The 21,370-nt window shown below is 44.9% G+C and overlaps 1 protein-coding gene across 7 annotated transcripts in view; it reads right to left on the minus strand.

Moving 5' to 3' along the window:
* Window positions 1-1,530: 1,530 nt before the first annotated feature.
* The window catches only part of LOC111841788 (cytochrome b5 reductase 4), a 109,717-nt gene continuing 89,877 nt past the window's right edge, over window positions 1,531-21,370 (minus strand). For all 7 annotated transcript variants that reach the window (XM_023807783.2, XM_072708318.1, XM_072708317.1 and 4 more), the window contains 4 exons: window positions 12,431-12,581; window positions 9,634-9,720; window positions 3,017-3,178; window positions 1,531-2,841 (listed from right to left, as the gene is read on the minus strand). In XM_023807783.2, coding sequence (XP_023663551.1) covers window positions 2,787-2,841; window positions 3,017-3,178; window positions 9,634-9,720; window positions 12,431-12,581 — 455 coding nt within the window. In that variant the 3' untranslated portion in view covers window positions 1,531-2,786. The remainder of the gene's footprint in view (window positions 2,842-3,016; window positions 3,179-9,633; window positions 9,721-12,430; window positions 12,582-21,370) is intronic.

The raw sequence follows: 21,370 nt of genomic DNA on the forward strand, positions 1-21,370 counted from the left end.
GTGTACAGGTTTGGTCACCATATCTTAAAAAGGACATAGCGGCCTTAGAAAAGGTGCAGCGTAGGGCCACAAGAATGATTCCTGGTCTTAGAGGAATGTCATACGAGGAAAGGTTATTTGAGCTAAATCTGTTCAGCCTCAAGCAAAGGAGACTGAGGGGGGACATGATCCAGGTCTATAAGATTCTAACAGGTTTGGATGCTGTTCAACCGAATAGTTACTTCAGCATTAGTTCAAATACAAGAACTCGTGGCCATAGGTGGAAATTAGCGGGAGAACATTTCAAACTGGATTTAAGGAAGCACTTCTTTACACAGCGTGTAGTCAGAGTATGGAATAGTCTTCCTGATAACGTAGTGCAAGCTGAATCCTTGGGTTCCTTTAAATCAGAGCTAGATAAGATTTTAACAACTCTGAGCTATTAGTTAAGTTCTCCCCAAGCGAGCTCGATGGGCCGAATGGCCTCCTCTCGTTTGTATAGTTCTTATGTTCTTATGTTCTTATGTTCTTAATACTTGTGCTAACAAGGACAGACAAGTACTCACGCAAACCGAGGAAAAAATTAAAGTAAAAAATGAAACAACAACCACCCACATAACCGTACTGGCACACAAACACTCAAATACACACAAATATACTTCTAGATAATTCCAGTCAACCGCTTCAACAGGCGCACAACACAACACAAGTGCACACAGTGTATATACACCACTCCTGCACAGTGCAGCAATCCCAGCCTGAAGAATGCATTAAAAGGTATAATATCCATTTTCCAAACTGCTCATCCTTCTGGGTAGCAGGGGGTCTGGAGTCTATCCCAGAAGCTACGTGAATGAGGTGGGGTACAACCCAGGATGGGGGCCCAGCCCATCGCAGAGCTATAATATGTCCTCCTCAATCAAATTCTCATTCGGTTCTCAGTGGAATTAATAAGTGAATTCCTTAAAATATTAAAGGCCAGCCTGACTTTCAACAATAGCTGTCATCAGCGTTAAAAACCAACCCTTCACATCTTGATTTGTACTGAATCTACACAAGCACCCATGTGAACAGTCAGAGAATAGCCCAGGTGTAGGATGTGAGAGTATGTGAGAGTGTATAGATGGAAATTAGTAGAACAACATTTATAAAATAGTCTTCCTGTTAGTGTAGTGCAAGTTAAAACCTTGGGTTCCATTAAATCAGAGCTAGATAAGATTTTAACAACTCTGAGCTATTAACTAAGTTCTCCCCAAATGGGCTGAATGGCCTCCTCTCGTTTGTCAATATCTTGTGTTCTTATGTTCAAGCTGGGTGAGGTGTAAGGAAAATTTACCCCAAGGGGATCAATTAAGTACATACATATCAAATTTGTTAACCTGACTTCCTCTGCTGGCCCAGAGAGGATGTCCCAAGTTTTCTTCCTACTAGGGAGTCTTTCTCTGCCACTGTCGCCTCTGGCTTGCTCACTGGGGGCTTTAGGCAGGGATATTGTAAAGTGCTTTAGGACAATGTAATGTTGTGAAAATGCATTATACAAAAAACTGAATCGAATATGCATTAGATTTACTGCTCCAAAGCTTTCTCTGTTAATTTATTTTCAACTGCGTATTTTCAACAGCAGAATCAGCTGATCCCAACAGAGCAAGTCCATTTTCTTACAGGATTCACACATTCAAGTATTTATTTACAACGTGGGGGACTGGCAATTTCTGACAAAAGGAGCAGGTCATTTTCAGCAATGTGATATTATAACAAAAGGCTTAGGAGAGCAATGAGTCATACAAGCAATTCTTGGCAGCTTGGCAGTCTGTAGTTAATTTACCCCAGATGATGGGCAGTCGGATAATCCTTCCCAGTTTGTCATGTAAGCCAAAACATAGCCATGATTTAATTGGCTTTTTAGGGACTTGCAGAATGTGACCTTAACTCACATATTCTTTTATACTCAATATAATTCCCAAAAAATTGAGATGGGTTTTTTTTTAATTAGTGATTTTCTTTCTTCAGTACTAAGGTACTCAGCCGTACAAAATTAAAGGACAATTAAATGGCAATATCAACTTAAATAGTTCTGTTTCAGTACCCCAAATCTGTGCAATTCTGTATACTACATATAAATCTGTAGTACTGCACTACCGTGTAAAGCATTTATTGGGCAGGTGTTATAACAGACATGGATTTTGCTTGTACATGGGTGAATTTATAGGAAAAGTGTATGTTTTCCCCCCCAAATAAAAGTAATCATGAGCATCATGGCAGGATTATCACTGGACATTCAAATCAATATGGGAACATCATTGTTATACAGATTTACATTATGTTAAGTGGGGACCATTAACAGCTAACTTGAGCATATGAGCACCTATATCCTTCACACTCCAAAACAAAAGGTATGTAAGATATGTGTCAAACATTATACAGCACACCAACATACTTGATGTTGTGTCCAGCCCAATGTGAGATGTCAAAGTGAGCTAAAATATTCTCAAAGTCTGCTGGTTAGGTACACATAGTCTGATCATTGGTATCATTAACCTGAGTTTATCAAAAGAGCAGAGATAGAGAGAGAGTCCGGCACCTTCTCCTCTGGCCCTGGGGATAGTCTCCCTGGTGTGGATGCTGAGAGAGGCCAGCTAGCATCAGACACTTTGGATGTCCAGAGTGCAAAGTGAGGAAAAACACACACAAACACACCCACACCCACCCACACACACACACACACACTCATTATGCAAATAAAAAACACCCACAATCACACATTCCGCCCTGCAGAAACTTCTGTAGGGGCCAGTAGCTTCATCCCATCATCCTAAAAATGTGTGGATCTCTTCATCACAATATCCCATCTGCTGCACAAGCCTGTGGGGGAGATCAGACAGTACTCATACAAGTTCTCCTAAACCAAAACCTGTAATTCATATCAAAATCTATAATTCACAATCGCAAGCTGCTTCAGCGGGCACCTGGAGCTATTTTGGCAGAACTGTTCTAGGCAGGCAGTACAATGTCATTAAAAGGCGGTAAGATGACTAACCCTCGTGCCAGTTTTGTGAACGGTGTGGGGCCGCATATGCACACAAAACACCTGGACTCCTTTGGCCTGCTCATGAAGTCCATCAGCAGTGAAGCATCGATTCGGCCCCGACAGCCTGTCCAGTCATCAGATGGCTCAGAGAGAACATGCTTCACTTCAAACCTGAGACACAAAGTCAGCTCTGTAGATGTCTGCTGCTTTAAAGTACTTCAGTGAAAAAATCTGAGTAAAAAACTTCCTGCATGAATGGGCCAAAGTATGAAATTTACTGCTTGAATAAGAGTTTTTGAAATACATAAATATCTATTAAACTTCAAAAGCAGTACATTTGTGAGTCACATAGGCACAATCAACAGCAATAGGGAGATCTACTGAATAAGCAGGAAAAACAATGAACTGAAATATAGATGATTAGTGGCAAGGTGAGTGCACTGCTGACTGAGCCCTGCCCTGATTGCGAAACACATCAACAACAACAAAAAATCTAGACATTTTGGTTAATTAAGCAAGTAAAATTTACTACCAACAACCCAAATAGACACAACCAACACATGACCTTAGTTACTTATAATGGCAGCAACATCCATCCATTTTCTGAAACCACTTATCCTGTTCAGGTTCACGGGGGGGCCAGAGACTGTCCCGCAGGCTACAGGCGCAAGGCAAGGAACAACTCAGGATGGGGCACCAACCCATCGCAGGTAAACACACACACACCATTTACTCACCCACGCATACCTACAGGCAATATGACAATTCCAGACTACCCAGAGGAAACCCCATGACAACACGGTATCCCCATGAAAACTCCACACACATCGAACCTTGACTGAAACACGACCCCAGTTCCCAGAGGTGACAGAGCTAACCACTGCACCACCATGCCACTCACGAGGCAGCAACATGACAGAGGTAAATGCTAGTGCTGTAGTCAAGACCGCCGAAATCCGAGACCAAGACATTGCCGAGACCGGAAGGTATCAAGACCAAGACACTGCCGAGACTTGAGGGTACAAAGACCAAGACCAAGACCAAGACACACTAAGGCGAGACCAAGATTAGTGCTGTAGTCAAGACTGCCTAAACCGAGACCAAGACATTGCCGAGACCGGAAGGTATCAAGACCAAGACACTGCTGAGACTTGAGGGTACAAAGACCAAGATCAAGACACACTAAGGCGAGACCAAGATCAAGACTGATCAAGACCAAGACCAAGACTGAAAACAGACTAGGGATAGAATCAACATCACATTACTCAGATCAACTGTAGAGAAAAAAGGCATTGCTGTAAAGTGTCATTACTCGTTAAATCAAATTCATGTTATCTTTTCAATTATATTGTCCATATGTCCATATGTCTCTCATTTAAAATCTTCCAGATTTGTCATAGTTACGAGGCCTGATGGAAAATAATATTCTCAGCAATCCTCTCCTATAACCATTTTATCAGACCTCATCAAGGGAAAGAGATGGGATGTACCAGAAAGATGTTCATATTAAGTACCAGGGAGAGAGGCCTCGGGTAAGCTATGAATACGGCTATGTGATGATCCGCTGCTTTGAATTGAAGAGAATGAGCCTCCAGATTGACTTGCACCTCCAAGACCTTGCTTTCTAATGAATGTGAAATACCTAATTTAATTGAATTATAACTATGCTATTAGTGCTGGGAGACAAAAACGATCTCGATTTTTTATCGATAAAAAATAAGGACGATCACGATGATACACACAGACTATAAAACTCGATCAACCAAATTTGCTCCGTTTTAGAGAATGCGCTGAGACAGACAACTCGTTGGCCTATCGAGCAGAGGTTTACTGAACGCCAGCACAACAGCCAATCACCAATGACGTTGTCATTTTGCCCATCCCCCCTTAAAGAAGCAATGGGTCCGTTCGATTGCAGCTGACGCAACATGGAGTGTGATCTGTCGGCGGCTGCAGGGGTGGAGTATAAACTGACTGCAGCCAAGTCAGACAATTTCTACTCCTCGTAGTCTGTGAGACTATGTCTTTATGATAGGTATGTCTGATTGTTATGTCTTTCTGATAGGTATGTCTTTCTGATGGGTATGTCTGTCTGAGGGGCATGTCTCATGGGTATGTCTTTCTGATGGGTATGTCTGTTGGGTATGTCTCAGGGGTATGTCTTTCTGATGGGCATGTCTCATCGGTATGTCTTTCTGATAGGTACGTCTTTCTGATCGGTATGTCTGAGGAATATGTCTGATCGGTATGTCTTTCTGATGGGCATGTCTCATGGGTATGTCTTTCTGATTGGTATGTCTTTCTGATAGGTATGTCTTTCTGATGGGCATGTCTTTCTGATAGGTATGTCTTTCTGATAGGTATGTCTTTCTAATGGGCATGTCTGTTTGATAGGTATGTCTTTCTGATGGGCCTGTCTGATGGGTATGTCTTTCTGATGGGCCTGTCTGATGGGTATGTCTTTCTGATGGGCATGTCTTTCTGATGGGCATGTCTTTCTGATGGGCATGTCCTTCTGATGTGTATGTCTGATGGGTATGTCTGATGGGTACGTCTTTCTGATGGGTATGTCTGATGGGTATGTCTGATTGTTATGTCTTCATTGGTATGTCTTTCTGATGGGTATGTCTTTCTGATACATATGTCTTTCTGATAGGTGTGTCTGTCTGATTGGTATGTCTGATCGGTATGTCTTTCTGATTGGTATGTCTCATGGGTATGTCTTTCTGATAGGTATGTCTTTCTGATGGGCATGTCTGATGGGTATGTCTTTCTGATTGGTATGTCTTTCTGATCGGTATATCTGATAGGTATGTCTTTCTGATAGTTATGTCTGATGGGTATGTCTTTCTGATTGGTATGTCTTTCTGATCGGTATGTCTGATGGGTATGTCTGACGATTAAACAAATAAAGCAGCGCAACATTACAGTAACTAACAATAAATAAACCACTAACGTACGTGTACTGTTAGAGCATTTATGTAATTTATTTAAACTTTATTTTACCAGTAAATGAACTGAAACCAGTTCTCACTGCTTTATGTGCTTTTCGGGAGAAATAGCAGATAACGCATTGGAACTTCCTGGGATAGAAACGTCATGCGTGTGACTAAAATCTTCAGCCAATAAGGGCAAAGTTGTGTCGTCACGGAGGCGGCTCCAGTTTGTGCTGCACGGTCTGTCTCAAGTCGTCTTGCTCTCGCGAGGATTTTGTACTATGTGACATGGTGACGCGTGGTGACGTTTTGGAACATTTCTTTGCCGACTTCGCTATCATGCGATGTGTATGAAGTGTGTGGACTGTGAAGCACTGTGTCCATTGAGAAAATGTATACAATGTAACGTTTTTAAAGTAGATGCATCTGACTGGTTGCATTTGAATTGAGGCGCGTAATGAATAATACTGTTCTGTGAGGATGTGCTGTTTTCTCTTTTTTTCCCCATCCCATCGAGACCGTTATGTCCGAGACCAAGACAAGACCGAGACCAAATAGGGTCGAGACCAAGACAAGACCGAGACTAAATAGAGTCGAGACCAAGACAAGACCGAGACCACAAAAAATTGGTCTCAAGACCGGTCTCGAGAACTACAGCACTAGTAAATGCTAGGTCAGCCAACTAAAATTCATTTTAAAATAGGTCTGCATAGCATATCAATGGTATGCACTGCTCACCAAAAGACCCTTTATGAAGAAAAACATGATGGAAACACGTTTTCCCTTGCCCGGACGCGGGTCACAGGGCCCCCCCCCTGGAGCCAGGCCTGGGGGTGGGGCTTGATGGCGAGCGCCTGGTGGCCAGGCCTATACCCATGGGGCCTGGTCAGGCACAGCCCGAACAAGGTACGTGGGTCCCCCCTCCAATGGGCTCACCACCCATAGGACGGGCCATAGGGGTCGGGTGCATTGTGAACTGGGCAGTGGCCAAAGGCGGGGACCTTGGAGGTCCGATCCTCGGCTGCAGAAGCTAGCTCTTGGGACATGGAATGTCACATCTCTGATGGGGAAGGAGTATGGGGGAGCAGAGTATAGGGACTAGGGTGTGGACTACCCTATCTCGGGGGCGGAGAGCACTGAGGTGGTTAAAAAGCTCCTCGGTGGCCGAGCCCCGGGGGTGGATGAGATCCGCCCGGAGCTCCTTAAGGCTCTGGATGCTGTGGGGCTGTCCTGGTTGACACGCATCTGCAGCATCGCATGGACATCGGGGGCAGTGCCTCTGGACTGGCAGACCGGGGTGGTGGTCCCCCTCTTTAAGAAGGGGGACCAGAAGGTGTGCTCCAACTATAGGGGGATCACACTCCTCAGCCTCCCTGGTAAGGTCTATTCGGGGGTTCTGGAGAGGAGGGTCCGCCGGATTGTCAAACCTTGGATTCAGGAGGAGCAGTGTGGTTTTTGCTCCGGCCGTGGATCAGTGGATCAGCTCTATACTCTCCGCAGGGTTCTGGAGGGTTCATGGGAGTTTGCCCAACCAGTCTACATGTGTTTTGTGGACTTGGAGAAGGCATTCGACCATGTCCCTCGGGGAGTCCTGTGGGGGGTGCTCCGGGAGTATGGGGTGCCGGGCTTCCTTTTAAGGGCTGTTCGGTCCTTGTTTGACCGGTGCCAGAGTCTGGTCCTCATGGACGGCAATAAGTCGGACTTGTTTCCGGTGAGGGTTGGACTCTGTCAGGGCTGCCCTTTGTCACCGATTCTGTTCATAGTTTTTATGGACAAAATTTCTAGGCGCAGCCAGGGCGTTGAGGGTGTCCGGTTTGGTGACCTCAGGATTAGGTCTCTGCTTTTTGCAGATGATGTGGTCCTGTTGGCCTCATCGGACCGTGACCTTTGGCTCTCGCTGGGACAGTTCGCAGCCGAGTGTGAAGCGGCTGGGATGAGAATCAGCACCTCCAAATCCGAGACCATGGTCCTCAGCCGGAAAAGGGTAGAATGCTCTCTTCGGGTCAGGGATGGGGTCCTTCCCCAAGTGGAGGAGTTTAAGTATCTCGGGGTCTTGTTCACAAGTGGGGGGACAATGGAGCGGGAGATCGACAGGCGGATCGGTGCGGCGTCCGCAGTGATGCGGGTGGTGCATCGGTTGGTCATGGTAGAGAAGGAGCTGAGCCAAAAGGCGAAGCTCTCGATTTACCAGTCGATCTATGTTCCTACCCTCACCTATGGTCACAAGGTGTGGGTAGTGACCGAAAGAACAAGATCGCGAGTGCAAGCGGCCGAAATGAGTTTCCTCTGCAGGGTGGCTGGGCTCTCCCTTAGAGATAGGGTAAGGAGCGCGGTCATTCGGGAGGGACTCAGAGTAGAGCCGCTGCTCCTCCACATTGAGAGGAGTCAGATGAGGTGGCTCGGGCATCTGATTAGGATGCCTCCTGGACGCCTCCCTGGTGAGGTGTTCCGGGCATGTCCCACTGGGAGGAGGCCCTGGGGAAGACCCAGGACACGCTGGAGGGACTATGTCTCTCGGCTGGCCTGGGAACGCCTCGGGATTCCCCCAGAGGAGCTGGATGAAGTGGCCGGGGAGAGGGAAGTCTGGGTTTTCCTGCTGAGACTGCTGCCCCCGTGACCCGGCATCGGATAAGCGGGAGATAATGGATGGATGGATGGATGGATGGCACTGCTCACCATAATTTAATTTCAGTCTCATTTTACACAGCAGTGTACAAGGCCTATATATTTTACCTAGGAAATCGAGTGATACTGTGATAATCCCAATACATGAAAAGGAATTTCCAAACAAGCAAAAACATATTGCTCAAACTGTTATAGATAATGGATGGATAGTGCCTAGCTGTCCTACAAACATAAATTTGAATGTCAAATCAATTCACTGACAGCTAACAGCTTAAGTCTAGCATCAATCATAAAAAAAAAAGTTATCGTATCTGGCAACTCGGGTCCAAGTTTAATGTGATCTCTTAATTGATCTCTTAATTGCTCCCCTTGTGCTCAAGTCATTTTTGAAGTTGTTGTTCTTGAGCCTCGAAAATAGAGTGTGGGGGGAGGGTCTTTTTTTCTTCTTCATTTAATTAGGAAGAAAGTACTCTTTACCTGCTTTGAAATTCAAACTGAGCATATATTTGTCATAAAACAATAACATTTCTCAGTTTCAACATTTGATATGTTGCCTGTTCTATTTCAATTAAATATGGGTTTATATGATTTGCAAATCATTGCATTCTGTCTGCATTTTACACATTCTTCACATTCCAGCGACTTGCAAGATCATCTGCCCAACAAGACTGAATGAGTCAATATATTTGGGGATATGGAAGCAATGTATGGAACATAATGAAATAAAGCAGAAAAAATATCGGTGGCACAATTGTGTGTCAAAAAGAAAAATACAAAAAAGTTCATAAGCCAGAAGCTGAAAGTGATTGTGAAAGGGAGCTCAATGGTGGATGTACACTTTCCACTCTTTGGAATGAGAAACACGAAGACAGAAATGAAGACACAGAGATGACCATGGTGCAACTGCTGCCATGCACAGTGAAAGACCCAGTGGTGAGTGAGGCAAGAGGTGTTTACAAAGAAGAGCACATACTAGCAAGATGTAAATATACACACACCAGTGACATACATTCTGACCCCATATACACACAATTACACAAACACACACTGAGTCTTCTCCATTACTTTTCCTCCATCTCAGCAAGCTGGTCCAGTTCTGAACGCCACAAGATATCACTCTCCTGTCGGTTGAAGAACATCAGCTTGGTGTTCCTGGTGGGGCATACATAGGATAAAAATATTGTAGGTTATTTTATTTTTCGGCAGGCTTGTACCGCACAGCTTTTGCTGCCGCAAACACTCCCCTCTATGGAAGTTGTGAATGAGAAGCTAACTTCAGCCAAAGAATAGGACGCTGCGAATAGGAAAGTGTAAGTAGCCAACTTCAGCCTCGTGAGCAGCAAATTTAACAAGACCTGGTCATCAAAAGGCAACTCGCAGCAACACTTACCAACTTCTTTGTGTGACGCTATTGGTGGATAATAAACTATAGCCAAACATAATGTGTTAATTTTGGATAAATTATCAGCTCCTTTTCTAATTATAAATAATGCAATATTTATCTAAAAAAATAACATCACAAACTGAATTTTTTCCAGTATTGTGCAGCCGAAATTTGAACCAAGTGAAAGTTAAACAGAGCCATAGTCTCACGATCACTTAGAGATCGACTGTGCAGCTAAAGGCTTTATCATGAGTCTGTTTTACTGATTGATCTGCCACGATATGCATTAAAATGATATGCTGTGTAGGATCACACATGCACATATCACAGGGCCTAAATTCCAGGTGGCCTGAGACAAGGCCGAGCCTGGTACGAGAGGCACCAAAGGGGGGTTACACACATAAACACACACACACAGATAACAAGGGAGGCCAGCACTCCAACTTTTATTGCCCAAAGATTTAGGGACCTACAGACAAGCAGAGTGGACATAATGGACAGGGGTCCCTCGACTTGGCACACAACCCCCTCCCCATACATTCTGCCTTACATATCACTCTCCCAACAGATGAACACCCTAAAGGAAGTTTCATTTAAGTTTGGCTTTTGTATACCCTGTATATTGATTTACTCACGACTACTAGTCTCAATATACAGATACGTTATGTTTGTATGTGTCCTTAGACAATCTTAGTGTTTTGTGTGCCACCCTTATAACCATGTTCACGGAGTATCACCTATTTTACCCCTTTGCACTTGAATACATATAAATTTAAATAAATAGATCGGTATAGCTACCATTGTATATATGTTCTCATGGTATACCAGAAGAATCTGGAAAGTGAGTGTAACCAATGTGTCCTAACTTTTAGAGAGTCTTCTTTGTTAAAACTCCCCCTTCTCTTCCAACATTCCTTTGTGGTCCTTATCTGATCTTGGTGGACAGTCACCAAGTTTCTTTGTTTCTACCATGCTATGTTAAAAGAACTGAATTAAGGTGTATCTTATCCATTCTGGAGAAGATGAATTGGCATAAGCCACACCAAACAAAATATGTTGTTTCCAGATGTGCAACTTATATTGATATTACCACAAACTAATGGCCACGCCTATCTATGGATAAGATGTGCTGTTTGTAATAGGAATATTTGATGTAATGTCTGCACAAAGTGTAACATCTGTTGAGGTGCAACCCAAAACACCTGTATCCTATACTGATGTGAATCAGTCACATAGATAAAATAACTAATTGTTTAATCAATTAATGCAGATGGTATGAGGTATGTACCTGTGAAGCTGGTATGGCATGTTTGGTGTCAAACTGATTGTTAATCACCCCTGATTCCAAATCTGGTCAGTGATTACCATAAAAGTGGATGTATCAAAAGTTATAACAGCTTAATGAAAATCATCAGTAAAGGGAGAATCAGTCGGGCCATAAATCCCAAAAGGACTGATACAGACCTCCTTCCGAAAGCCCGCCAAATGGATGGCCAGCCATTGGGCCAGGAGTCGAATTCCTGGTCATCCCTATTCATGAACTTTAGACCATAAAAATCTAGCACCTCAGAACAAAGGTGCGCAGAGAATAACCGCCAGCCCGAAGGAGAACATCAGCCCGGGAGAAGAGAAGCCCACAAGAAGCCCTCCGGTGAAGGCCCAGCTGAACAGAGAACAGCACCCAAGACAAAGCTTCACCAGGAGAGAGAATCCAAAGGGGCTCCACTCCACTGCTCGAGTGCCGTCAGCTCAGCAGCTCTGCCATCAACTGCCAAGACCCCCCCCCCCCTCTCTTCAACCAAGTAAACCAACTTCCTTTCATTCTAACAACTTAAGCTGTTCTGTTAACCTGCTATAAGACTTTAGGGTTGTGTTTCCACAAACTGTGCTTGCTTTGCAGAACAGTATTTCCCATTTAAGGTTACTCATTTAAAATCCGGTCATTGCATTTTCATAATTACATCGTTTGTTTTATTCCATTATTTTGTGTTTCTTGTTTGTGTTAGGTGTAACGTCTGTCTTATGTTAGTTGTAGTGTTAGCTAGGAATAAATGCATGTCTTTTACACAACTTTAGCCTCCGTCATTGAGTGTCTCGCAATAAAGTCCCTGCCTCTGTGCGATCTTGCTACACGCTCTGAACCTCAAACTCGCCTGAAACATCGCGAGACTCTCTCTCATCGGCCGTGAGGGGAGCTTCGCTACCAATCGTTTACATTACCTGGTGATGCAGCTCGCTGGACGAGCCTTCTAACCCAGGTTACTAAGCGATACAGGTAATTAGTGAATCCCATTTAAGTCTCACATTAACAGACTCACAGGGATACCGCAATTGAGTTTGGAGGAGCCGACCATTCGGCATAACGATTGGTTAAGAATCAGCATTAAATAATAATTAATTAAACTTTAATTAATTTCAAACATATTGGTGGAGATATTAAAATTACCTGAGCTAATAATTCCTACAGCTGTGACTCACCTGAGATTCCCAACATTGTGAAGAGTGAAACGAATGAGCCTTGCCATGGGAGTAAAGCCAGTGCCGGCAGCGAGCAGATACAGGTGAGTGATGTCATGCAGGGGGCGGAGACTGAAGGAGCCATTTGGACTGCTGATCGCCAGTGAGTCTCCTGGATGGGTCACAAAGCAAGAAAATATTTCTATAAATCATACACACAACAAAGATATTTGCTGAACCTAATGAAATCAGACATTTTGGTAAAACTCAGGATAAAATATTTGGAAATCTTACATTACCACAATGTAAAATTCAAATGTAATGGTATAATTACAGTTCAGAAGTCATACGTGTACTTCATAATGCAGGGAAATTACACGTACAATATATTTCTAAAAGTATTGGGACACCTGCCTTTGCTCAGACATGAACTTTAATGACATCCCATTCTTAATATATAGATTTTAATATGGAGTTGGCCTACCCTTTGCAGCTATAACAGCTTCAACTGGGCCAGCTTCAAGGGGCCATCCCAAAACTATTCCCACAAAGTTGGGAGCATGAAATTGTCCAGAATGGCTTCGAATGTTACAGCATTAAGAGTTCCTTTCACTGGAATTAAGGGGCCAAGCCCAACCCATGAAAAACAACCCCATATCATAACCCCCCCACCAAACTTTACAGTTCTCCTAGCAACCGCCAAACCCAGACTCATCCATCGGATTTCCAGGCAGAGAACAGTGCATACAAATATTGTACAGTGAAAGTGCCATCAGAAGAAAAAAATTACTAAGCTTTGGACAGCTTCGAAAATCAGCAGCACAGATTTTCCACAGCTCAAATCAATCTACCCAACCAACCCCAATCTACCCCTCCTGCTGCCTGCAGAAGGTCTAATCCATCATCACGGATGCCAGCCACTCGATTCACACTCTCTTAACACTTCTGCCCTCTGCAAAGTACATCACAGTACTTCCAGTACATCACACCCGTGTCACCAGCTTCAGGGACAGCTTCTTTGCTAGCAAGCAATCAGGTCACTAAACATCTGGTGACATGTACCTGTCCACCTACTGAAATGTATTAACATACATAAGAACTGTCAATTCCTTAATGGGAACCAAAATTCATATTTATATATTTTAATATATCTGTGCACAGCTTGCAGTCCTTCTGATTATCTCTTGGTGAGAAAGAGGTACCAATACAAAATCTCAAATTTAAAAAGATGGTTTATTTAATGATTTAAAAGCTGAGATTTTTAAATTTTTGATTCACTAAGGAACTGAGTCTTTCATTCTAATAAAAATTCTGTGGTCCTATGTACAAAATAACATGAAGATTAACATAAAAGAATGCCCAATATCTGGGTTCTGACAATATGCAAAACAAGGCAAAGAAAGTGGAGAAAAATACTAATATGACAAAGTGCAAGGAGGACCAATGTAAGAGATCTGTGTCAGTAAAAGATTACTAATGTTCAAAATCTATACAGTGATCCCCCGCCTATCGCGGAAGATGCGTTCCAGACCTAGGTGATAATCCAGGCGATAGGTGAAAATCCACAATATAGAAAGACCACATAAATAAATATTTTTTTTATATAGTTTAAGCCTTAAAATAACCCTCACACATGCTTTAAACACATGTAAACTTATTAAAACAACACATTTATGTGGATGTTGGGCTAAGGATATGAGTAACATAATACTGTAATAATAAAATAATAATATGTAATGTGTGTGTGTATGTATGTATATATACATACCAAGATAGAACTTTTTGGCCTTAATTCTAAGCGGTATGTGACAATCAGGCACTGCTCATCACTTGTCCAATACAGTCCCCACAGTGAAGCATGGCGGTGGCAGCATCATGCTGTGGGGGTGTTTTTCAGCTGCAGGGACAGGACGACTGGTTGCAATCGAGGGAAAGATGAATGCGGCCAAGAACAGGGATATCCTGGACAAAAACCTTCTCCAGAGTGCTAAGGACCTCAGACTGGGCCGAAGGTTTACCTTCCAACAAGACAATGACCCTAAGCACACAGCTAATATAACGAAGGAGTGGCTTCACAACAACTCTGTGACTGTTCTTGAATGGCCCAGCCAGAGCCCTGACTTAAACCCAATTGAGCATCTCTGGAGAGACCTAAAAATGACTGTCCACCAACGTTTACCATCCAACCTGACAGAACTGGAGAGGATCTGGGTCTTCCAACATGACAGTGACCCAAAGCACACAGCCAGGAAAACCAAGGAGTGGCTCCGTAAGAAGCATATTAAGGCTCTGGAGTGGCCTAGCCAGTCTCCAGACCTAAATCCAATAGAAAATCTTTGGAGGGAACTGAAACCTGACAGATCTAGAGAAGATCTGTATGGAGGAGTGGGCCAAAATCCCTCCTGCAGTGTGTGCAAACCTGGTGAAGAACTACAGGAACCATTTAATTGATACTTTATTGATCCCCGTGGGGAAATTGTTTTTACGCCTCCCTCAACTTGCTCTTTGTAGAGTAAGTTGTCCGCGAAGGGCAGCCACCCATAGGGGCGCCCAGGGAGCTGGGGGTTAAGGGTCTTGCTCAAGGAGCTGAGGCTGAGGCTGGGTTTGAACCTGTGACCTTGTGATTATAGGCACACAGGCTTAGCCCACTGAGCCACACGCTGCCCCAAAATCCACAATATAGATGATTTTCTATATTTGACCTCTGTAATTGTTAACAAAGGCTTCTGTACCAAATATTAATTTTTTTTGACTCAAGTGATCAAATACTTATTTGACACGGTAATTCACAAATAAATTGTTAAAAAAAATCATACAATGTGATTTCCGGATTTTTCTTTTTAGATTCTGTCTCTCACAGTGGAAATGCACCTATGTTGAAAATTGTAGACCCCTCCATGATTTTGCAAAATATATATATACTGTATATATATATATATACATACACACACACTGTATACATAATGGAATATATAAAAATTAAAACATAAATGGCTCATATATTCTTTTCATCCTTCTTGATGTAGCATATCGTTGATTCATTCAAGCCATAATGACGAGCGTCATCCGTGTAACCAGTGTTGGGCAAGCTACTTGTAAAGTGTAGTGAGCTAAGATATCAGTTACTCAACAATAAATTAAGCTTCACTACACAAAAGCTACCACCCATAGAAATATAGCAAGCTAAGTTACACAAATATGGCAAAAGTAGTTTACTACATCAGAAGCTACTTCACGTTGTACCAACCTAATGCCAGATCAGTGCAAAATTACAGATACACGTTTAAGACATTTATTAAAGAACAACCCATGATTTAACACAGTGTAGACATTGCATTATGTGAAGCAACGAAACATAAATAAAAGCTTACTTCTGGAAATAAAAAAAAAGTTATTGGCCTACTACTAGATAAACCAGTACTCTAGTAAAACTATTTAGTGCCAAATGAAAGCTACTGCGTAGTGTTCGATGGGCAAGACATTGCTATAGATTTAAATCAATTTAAATTTTCTAGGGAAAAGACAGAAAAAAAGAACCATATTAACAGCCATCTTATTTCCTCAGGGCCTCCCTTAACGAGAAAACTTCTTCAGACCCCATTAAACAAGTCGATTGAAGTTACAAACTTTGTGTTTAAGAACCGTGTAACTATACAATGACAATAAAAAGTCTTGAAGTCTTGAAGCTTACACAGCACAAGAGAAGCTTTTCAAAAGTGGCATCAGAAAGGCGGTTTCTCTTTGGTCTGAAAATATCCTTTCCTACGCTAAACAGTGTTTGACAGGCTGCACTTGCTGGGACCCCTGTCTTGTATCTATACTTTTTAATAACTAAGGTGGATGTATCATCAAATTGCTAAAGCTGGATTCATTTTCATTACTTTTAAGTGTTTTTTATTTCTTAATTAGTTAAAACCCAGGACAGAATTCGGGCAAAGTCTATAAGCAGGGCTGGACTGGGAGCAAAAAATGGCCCTGGCATTTTTTGGTCATGGCGGTCCACTATGATTATTTAGACGATATGCGAAAGCACATGACATACCAGATATATGTGCACGTTGCATGATTTCAAAAAATAAAATAAAGCACAGCAGCCTACAAGGAAGAGAGTAACCATGTTAAAAAAACTGATATGCTCTTTCACTACTCAGGGATTCATCTTGGGAGAGATGGCCACAGTGTCACAATTCCCACCTTGAAGTGAAAGTGGATGTCAAAGAATCACAGAGAGAGAGAGAGGCAGAAATGTTAATTTCACTAGTGTTATTTCTCTGGTTACCTATCAATGATAAATCATCCATTTCAGCAAAGCAAATTTTTACTAATATTACATGATAATAATAACTGTAAGCTGTAACACCTGCAAACTAACTTTAGGGCAAGCTAAAATACCACTAAGTTGGACAACAAATCTACTCATAGCATTATTTAAAAATGAAGGCGATAAAGGCAATTTTCTCTCTCATACACACAGTTTGTGCACAAAACTGTTGTTTTGTACACAAATGACACATAACAATATAGGCTAATATTATTATGCACCTTTTAAGTCTGACTGAATAAAATAAGTCTTGTAATATGAATAATTTCCTATGTTGAGCATTTGCGCATTTTTGGCCCAGATACTATTTAGTGAAGATGTGACTCTAATAATTTTTTATCATTTTAAAATTGTATTGTAGCACCGGCGGGGCGCATGTCCCAACATGCCCCGCATGCAAGTTGTAAATAGCCATTGTATTGTTGTTGTTATTATTATTGTTAATAGTGAGGGAATAATTTTATAAGGGGAAATAAAGGGAATGATTCTATTAGGCTGTAACTAATCAAAACGAGAACTGACTGGCGCGCCGGCAAGGCAAGGCTACCTAATCGGAACAGATAGGGGGGGCAACAGAGAACATCAGCGGCCCCTACTTATCTTTTAGCCTTCCAGAAGGACAACTACGAACCGACTAACGAGGGCAAGTGTCAAACATGTGGTTGTCACGTAGACGGAAGGTACTGAGAAAGGGGGGGAGATGCCCAAAGGGCTTTAAAAGGGATACAGCTGATACATATGGAAGAGCCCCCTCCTGTACATGCTGAATGTATGTCAGATGGCCGCTCCCGGATTGCAATCTGTCAGAGAATAAACCGGTGATTTGCAACTTCTCCCTGTGTCAACTGTGAATCTCTTCTCATCCACGGACCCGGTGGAGACGGCGTGCTCCAACAATTTGGGGGCTCGTCTGGGATCCCCAGGAGATTCACAAGATTCGGCTAAGTGTTGACATGGCCTACTTGGACACAGAGAACTGCGAGGCGCCGACTAGAAGAGGTAAGTAGAGCCTGTTATATCAAAATCTGCACATTGGATATGTCAAATTGAGCAGTTTGAAGTGTCCAGGGGCCCGTCGGTAAATTAAGACGGAGGAGAGGTTGCATGCACTGTGTTTATATATTGGGTATGTCTACTGTATGTCTTGTGTATGCATTGCGTCCAGGTATCGTGCGCAGAGAAATAGAACCTTAAGGAGCGGAGGGTACGGGACCCCCGCAGGGAAATAGAATTTTAAGGAGCGGAGGGTACGGGACCCCCGCAGGGAATAGAACCTTAAGGAGCGGAGGGTACGGGGCCCCCGCAGGGAAATAGAACCTTAAGGAGCGGAGGGTACGGGACCCCCGCATTGTCCTTGGTGTGGCAACCCCACTACTTGCTGACGAGCGGTAGAAAAGCTGGGTGGGAGACCTGGGGAATTCAGGACCCCCAAACTCTAGATTGGGAGGAGGGAATAAGGTCCCCCTCTCTAAAAAAAAAAAAAAAAAGAGAGAGGGTGAATCAAAGCACCAGCTTGGGTGCAGTTGTACTGGTTTGTGTGTGAGCAGCGTTGTGGGTTCTTCCTGTCCAGGGTGGTCGCCATTCTCTCTCTGTTGGTTGAACTTGCCCATGGCTCTGCTGTCACTGCTTGCGGTCTTACAGTTTGTCAGAACCGAAGGGGAGTTCTCAGCAATTGGACGCCCAAAAGCGTGCCAGCCCGGCCGCACCCGCTGACTCAGAACGGGCAGGGCCGACAGGTACCTCGGGCGTTCATTACAACTGCCGAGCAGGACCTCGCCTAGGGTGAGTTCTAAGAACACCCCTAGCTTGGACTCTCGGGAGGGTGGGTGACGCTTGAAGGCTATTTTGCTGGCCTTGGTCGAGTCAGACCACCGGTAGTGCGGCCGATAAGCTGACTCCCACCTGGGTTGTCTCAGTTGTGCGTACAGAACGCCCCCTTCCAAGTTGACATTGCTGGGGATCGGGGGGGTTTCGGCTGGGGGTGGGCCTGTTTGACTGGGATTGAGCTCGTGGGGCGTGCCCTGTTCAGGAGGGACACAACAGTAAGCTGCTCTGAATATAGTCTTATTGTTTTAGAAGTTGTTGATTTATGTATTGGTGGTGTTTGTTACTAGGACATTCGACTAAGATAAGGAGGTGTACTAAGTGTGGGTGGCTGAACCCACATCTGGAGGCAGAAGGGCTGCTAGACAAGGGATCTAAACAGTCAGGACAGATTAAAAATGGAACGCGAGTTTGATTGGGAGCTAGATGACGGGGGATGGCCGCCCCCGGAAAATGCAGTGTGGAAGCCACTAGAGTAAGGCAGATCCAGGTGGTGAAAGCAGCCATAGAAAAAGCAGTGGCTGAAGATAAGGATAAGGAGGTAGCTGACGCCTGGGAGCGTATGTGTGCAGTGGTCCGGGGTGCTGGACAACAGATAGGAGACAGGCGCTCATTGGGAGAGCTACTGTGGAAAAAGGAGAGAGAGCATGCTAGGCTGAGGGATGAAGCAGCACGTAAGAGAGCGAGCGCTAATCTGATGCAGAAGGGGAAGTTGAGAAAAGAGGGAGATATGCATGAGAAGGAAAGGAGGGAGTGGGCGAGGTTAGCCCTATTTTGGCAGGGGACAGACCACCTCCACAGTGAGGAAAAGGAGGAGTGTAAGTCGCTCCCTCCCGCAAAAGAAACACAGACAGATTGTGAGGACCCTCCCCCGGCATATACAGGTCAGAGGGTGTTCTCAACAGTGCCCCCGGCCCATGGGTCCCCCGTGATTAATGTCACAGGAGGAACCCTCCATGTTTACACACATGCGATTCAGGAAGTCTCAGACAACCTTAAGGAACTGCAGACCAAGTCGTTGAAGCTGCAGGTGGGTGAAGCAAGGTGAAAGGCTAATGAAAACAAAAGGAAAGGGCAAGGAAAGCAGAGGGTGGCAGGGGTTTCCCCAGGGGGACCACCCATATACCCGCCCGGCCCTTGGAACGGGCCACCCACCTCCCAACAGGGAGGGTGGGGCCAGCAATGGGGAAGGGGCCGAGGCGGCTTGAGATGGGGCAACAGGGGCCGGGGCTGGGGAAGGGGCATGCCGCAAAGGGGACTGCCGTCAGGTGTCCGTTTTAGGTGTGGGGCAGAAGGACACTGGAGCAGAGATTGCCCAGCACCGGTCTCGGGCAAGGGGCGTGGCAGGAGAGGCCCTCCTAGGACCCAGGTGATGGCCCCCAACCCCCAAGCGGCTCCCACGGCAGGACAATATCCAGCAGTGGAAGGAGGGGAGTGGGACTTTTTCACTTATATGTGGGTCCCGAAGGGGTAGCCTCAGCCACACTGCTCACCCCAGAACAGCTGCCCTGGTACATGATGGGACAGGAAGCTGTCCCACATGTCTCTCTGGCCCTCCATCCCAAACACCAGGCCAAGGATTTGGGCCCGATGGTGAAACGGGCCAGAGAAACTGAGGACTGGGTACAGACCCAGATCCCACAGGTCTCCTTCTCGCCCTACCTATCGCATACAGGTCACAACACAGGACACAGCCCTCCTGCAACATGAGCAGATAGCTAGAGATCACGGGTGTGAAAAGATGGACCACCCAAAGGCGGCGGCCCTTCTGGCGTCTCTGCCAGACTCGCTGTGGTCCACCAGCCCCACAGATGTAGGTCTAATATCCTGCACGCCAGTGCAGTTCCAACTTCGATCAGGGGAGGGTCCCCTCCGGCTCAGACAGTACCGCACAAGCCGGCGGCGGAGGAAGGTTTAGCTGAGACTATAGAGGGCCTCTTGCGGGCCGGGGTGTTAGAGTCCTCCACGTCTCAGTGGAACACCCACATCCTCCCAGTGGCAAAACCCGGCACAGGCAAAAATCGGATGGCCCACGACTTACGCGCCATAAACAACCTCCTGCTGACCCCTACTGTTCCAGTTCCGAACCCATATGTTGCCCTAACTAATCTGACCCCGCAACAAAAATGGTTCACATGCATTGATCTAGCAAATGCTTTTTTCTGTTTGCCCCTAGCAGAGGAGTGTAGGGACATATTCTCCTTCACTTACAGGGGCTGCCAGCTGCGGTACACCCGCCTGCCTCAAGGGTTCGCCCTTTCTCCAGGTATCTTTAATCAGGTCCTGAAGCAGGCTTTGCAGGGGTGTCCTCTCCCGGACGGTGTCACCCTCGTCCAATACGTGGACGATCTTTTGATCGCGGCCCCAACAGCGGAGGCGGCCCTACAGGCCACCTAGTCAGTGCTGCGCCTTCTGTCAGAAAAAGGCTTTAAGGTCAGTAAAGACAAATTGCAGATTGGTAGGACAGCAGTGACCTTCCTAGGACGAGTGTTGTCGGGGGCAGGAACAGGCCTCTCCCCAGCTCATCAGTCGGCGATCTTGCATTACCCAAAGCCCATCACGGTAAAAGACATGTTATCTTTCCTAGGGCTCACAGGTTACAGTCGCACCTACATTCCAGATTACACGGGGCTTTGTCCGAGAACACGGCCTACGTAACCTCAGAGTGCCCCTTAACTGGGACCAAGCATCTGAGGAGGCTTTTATCACCTTAAAGCAGAGGCTAGCACAGGCCGCGGACCTAGCCCTCCCAGATTACTCTCTCCCGTTTCACTTGGATGTTTCTGAAACAGGAGAGGTCGTCAACGGAGAGAGGA

Source organism: Paramormyrops kingsleyae, unplaced genomic scaffold (assembly GCF_048594095.1).
Source record: "Paramormyrops kingsleyae isolate MSU_618 unplaced genomic scaffold, PKINGS_0.4 ups74, whole genome shotgun sequence".
NCBI lineage: Eukaryota > Metazoa > Chordata > Actinopteri > Osteoglossiformes > Mormyridae > Paramormyrops > Paramormyrops kingsleyae.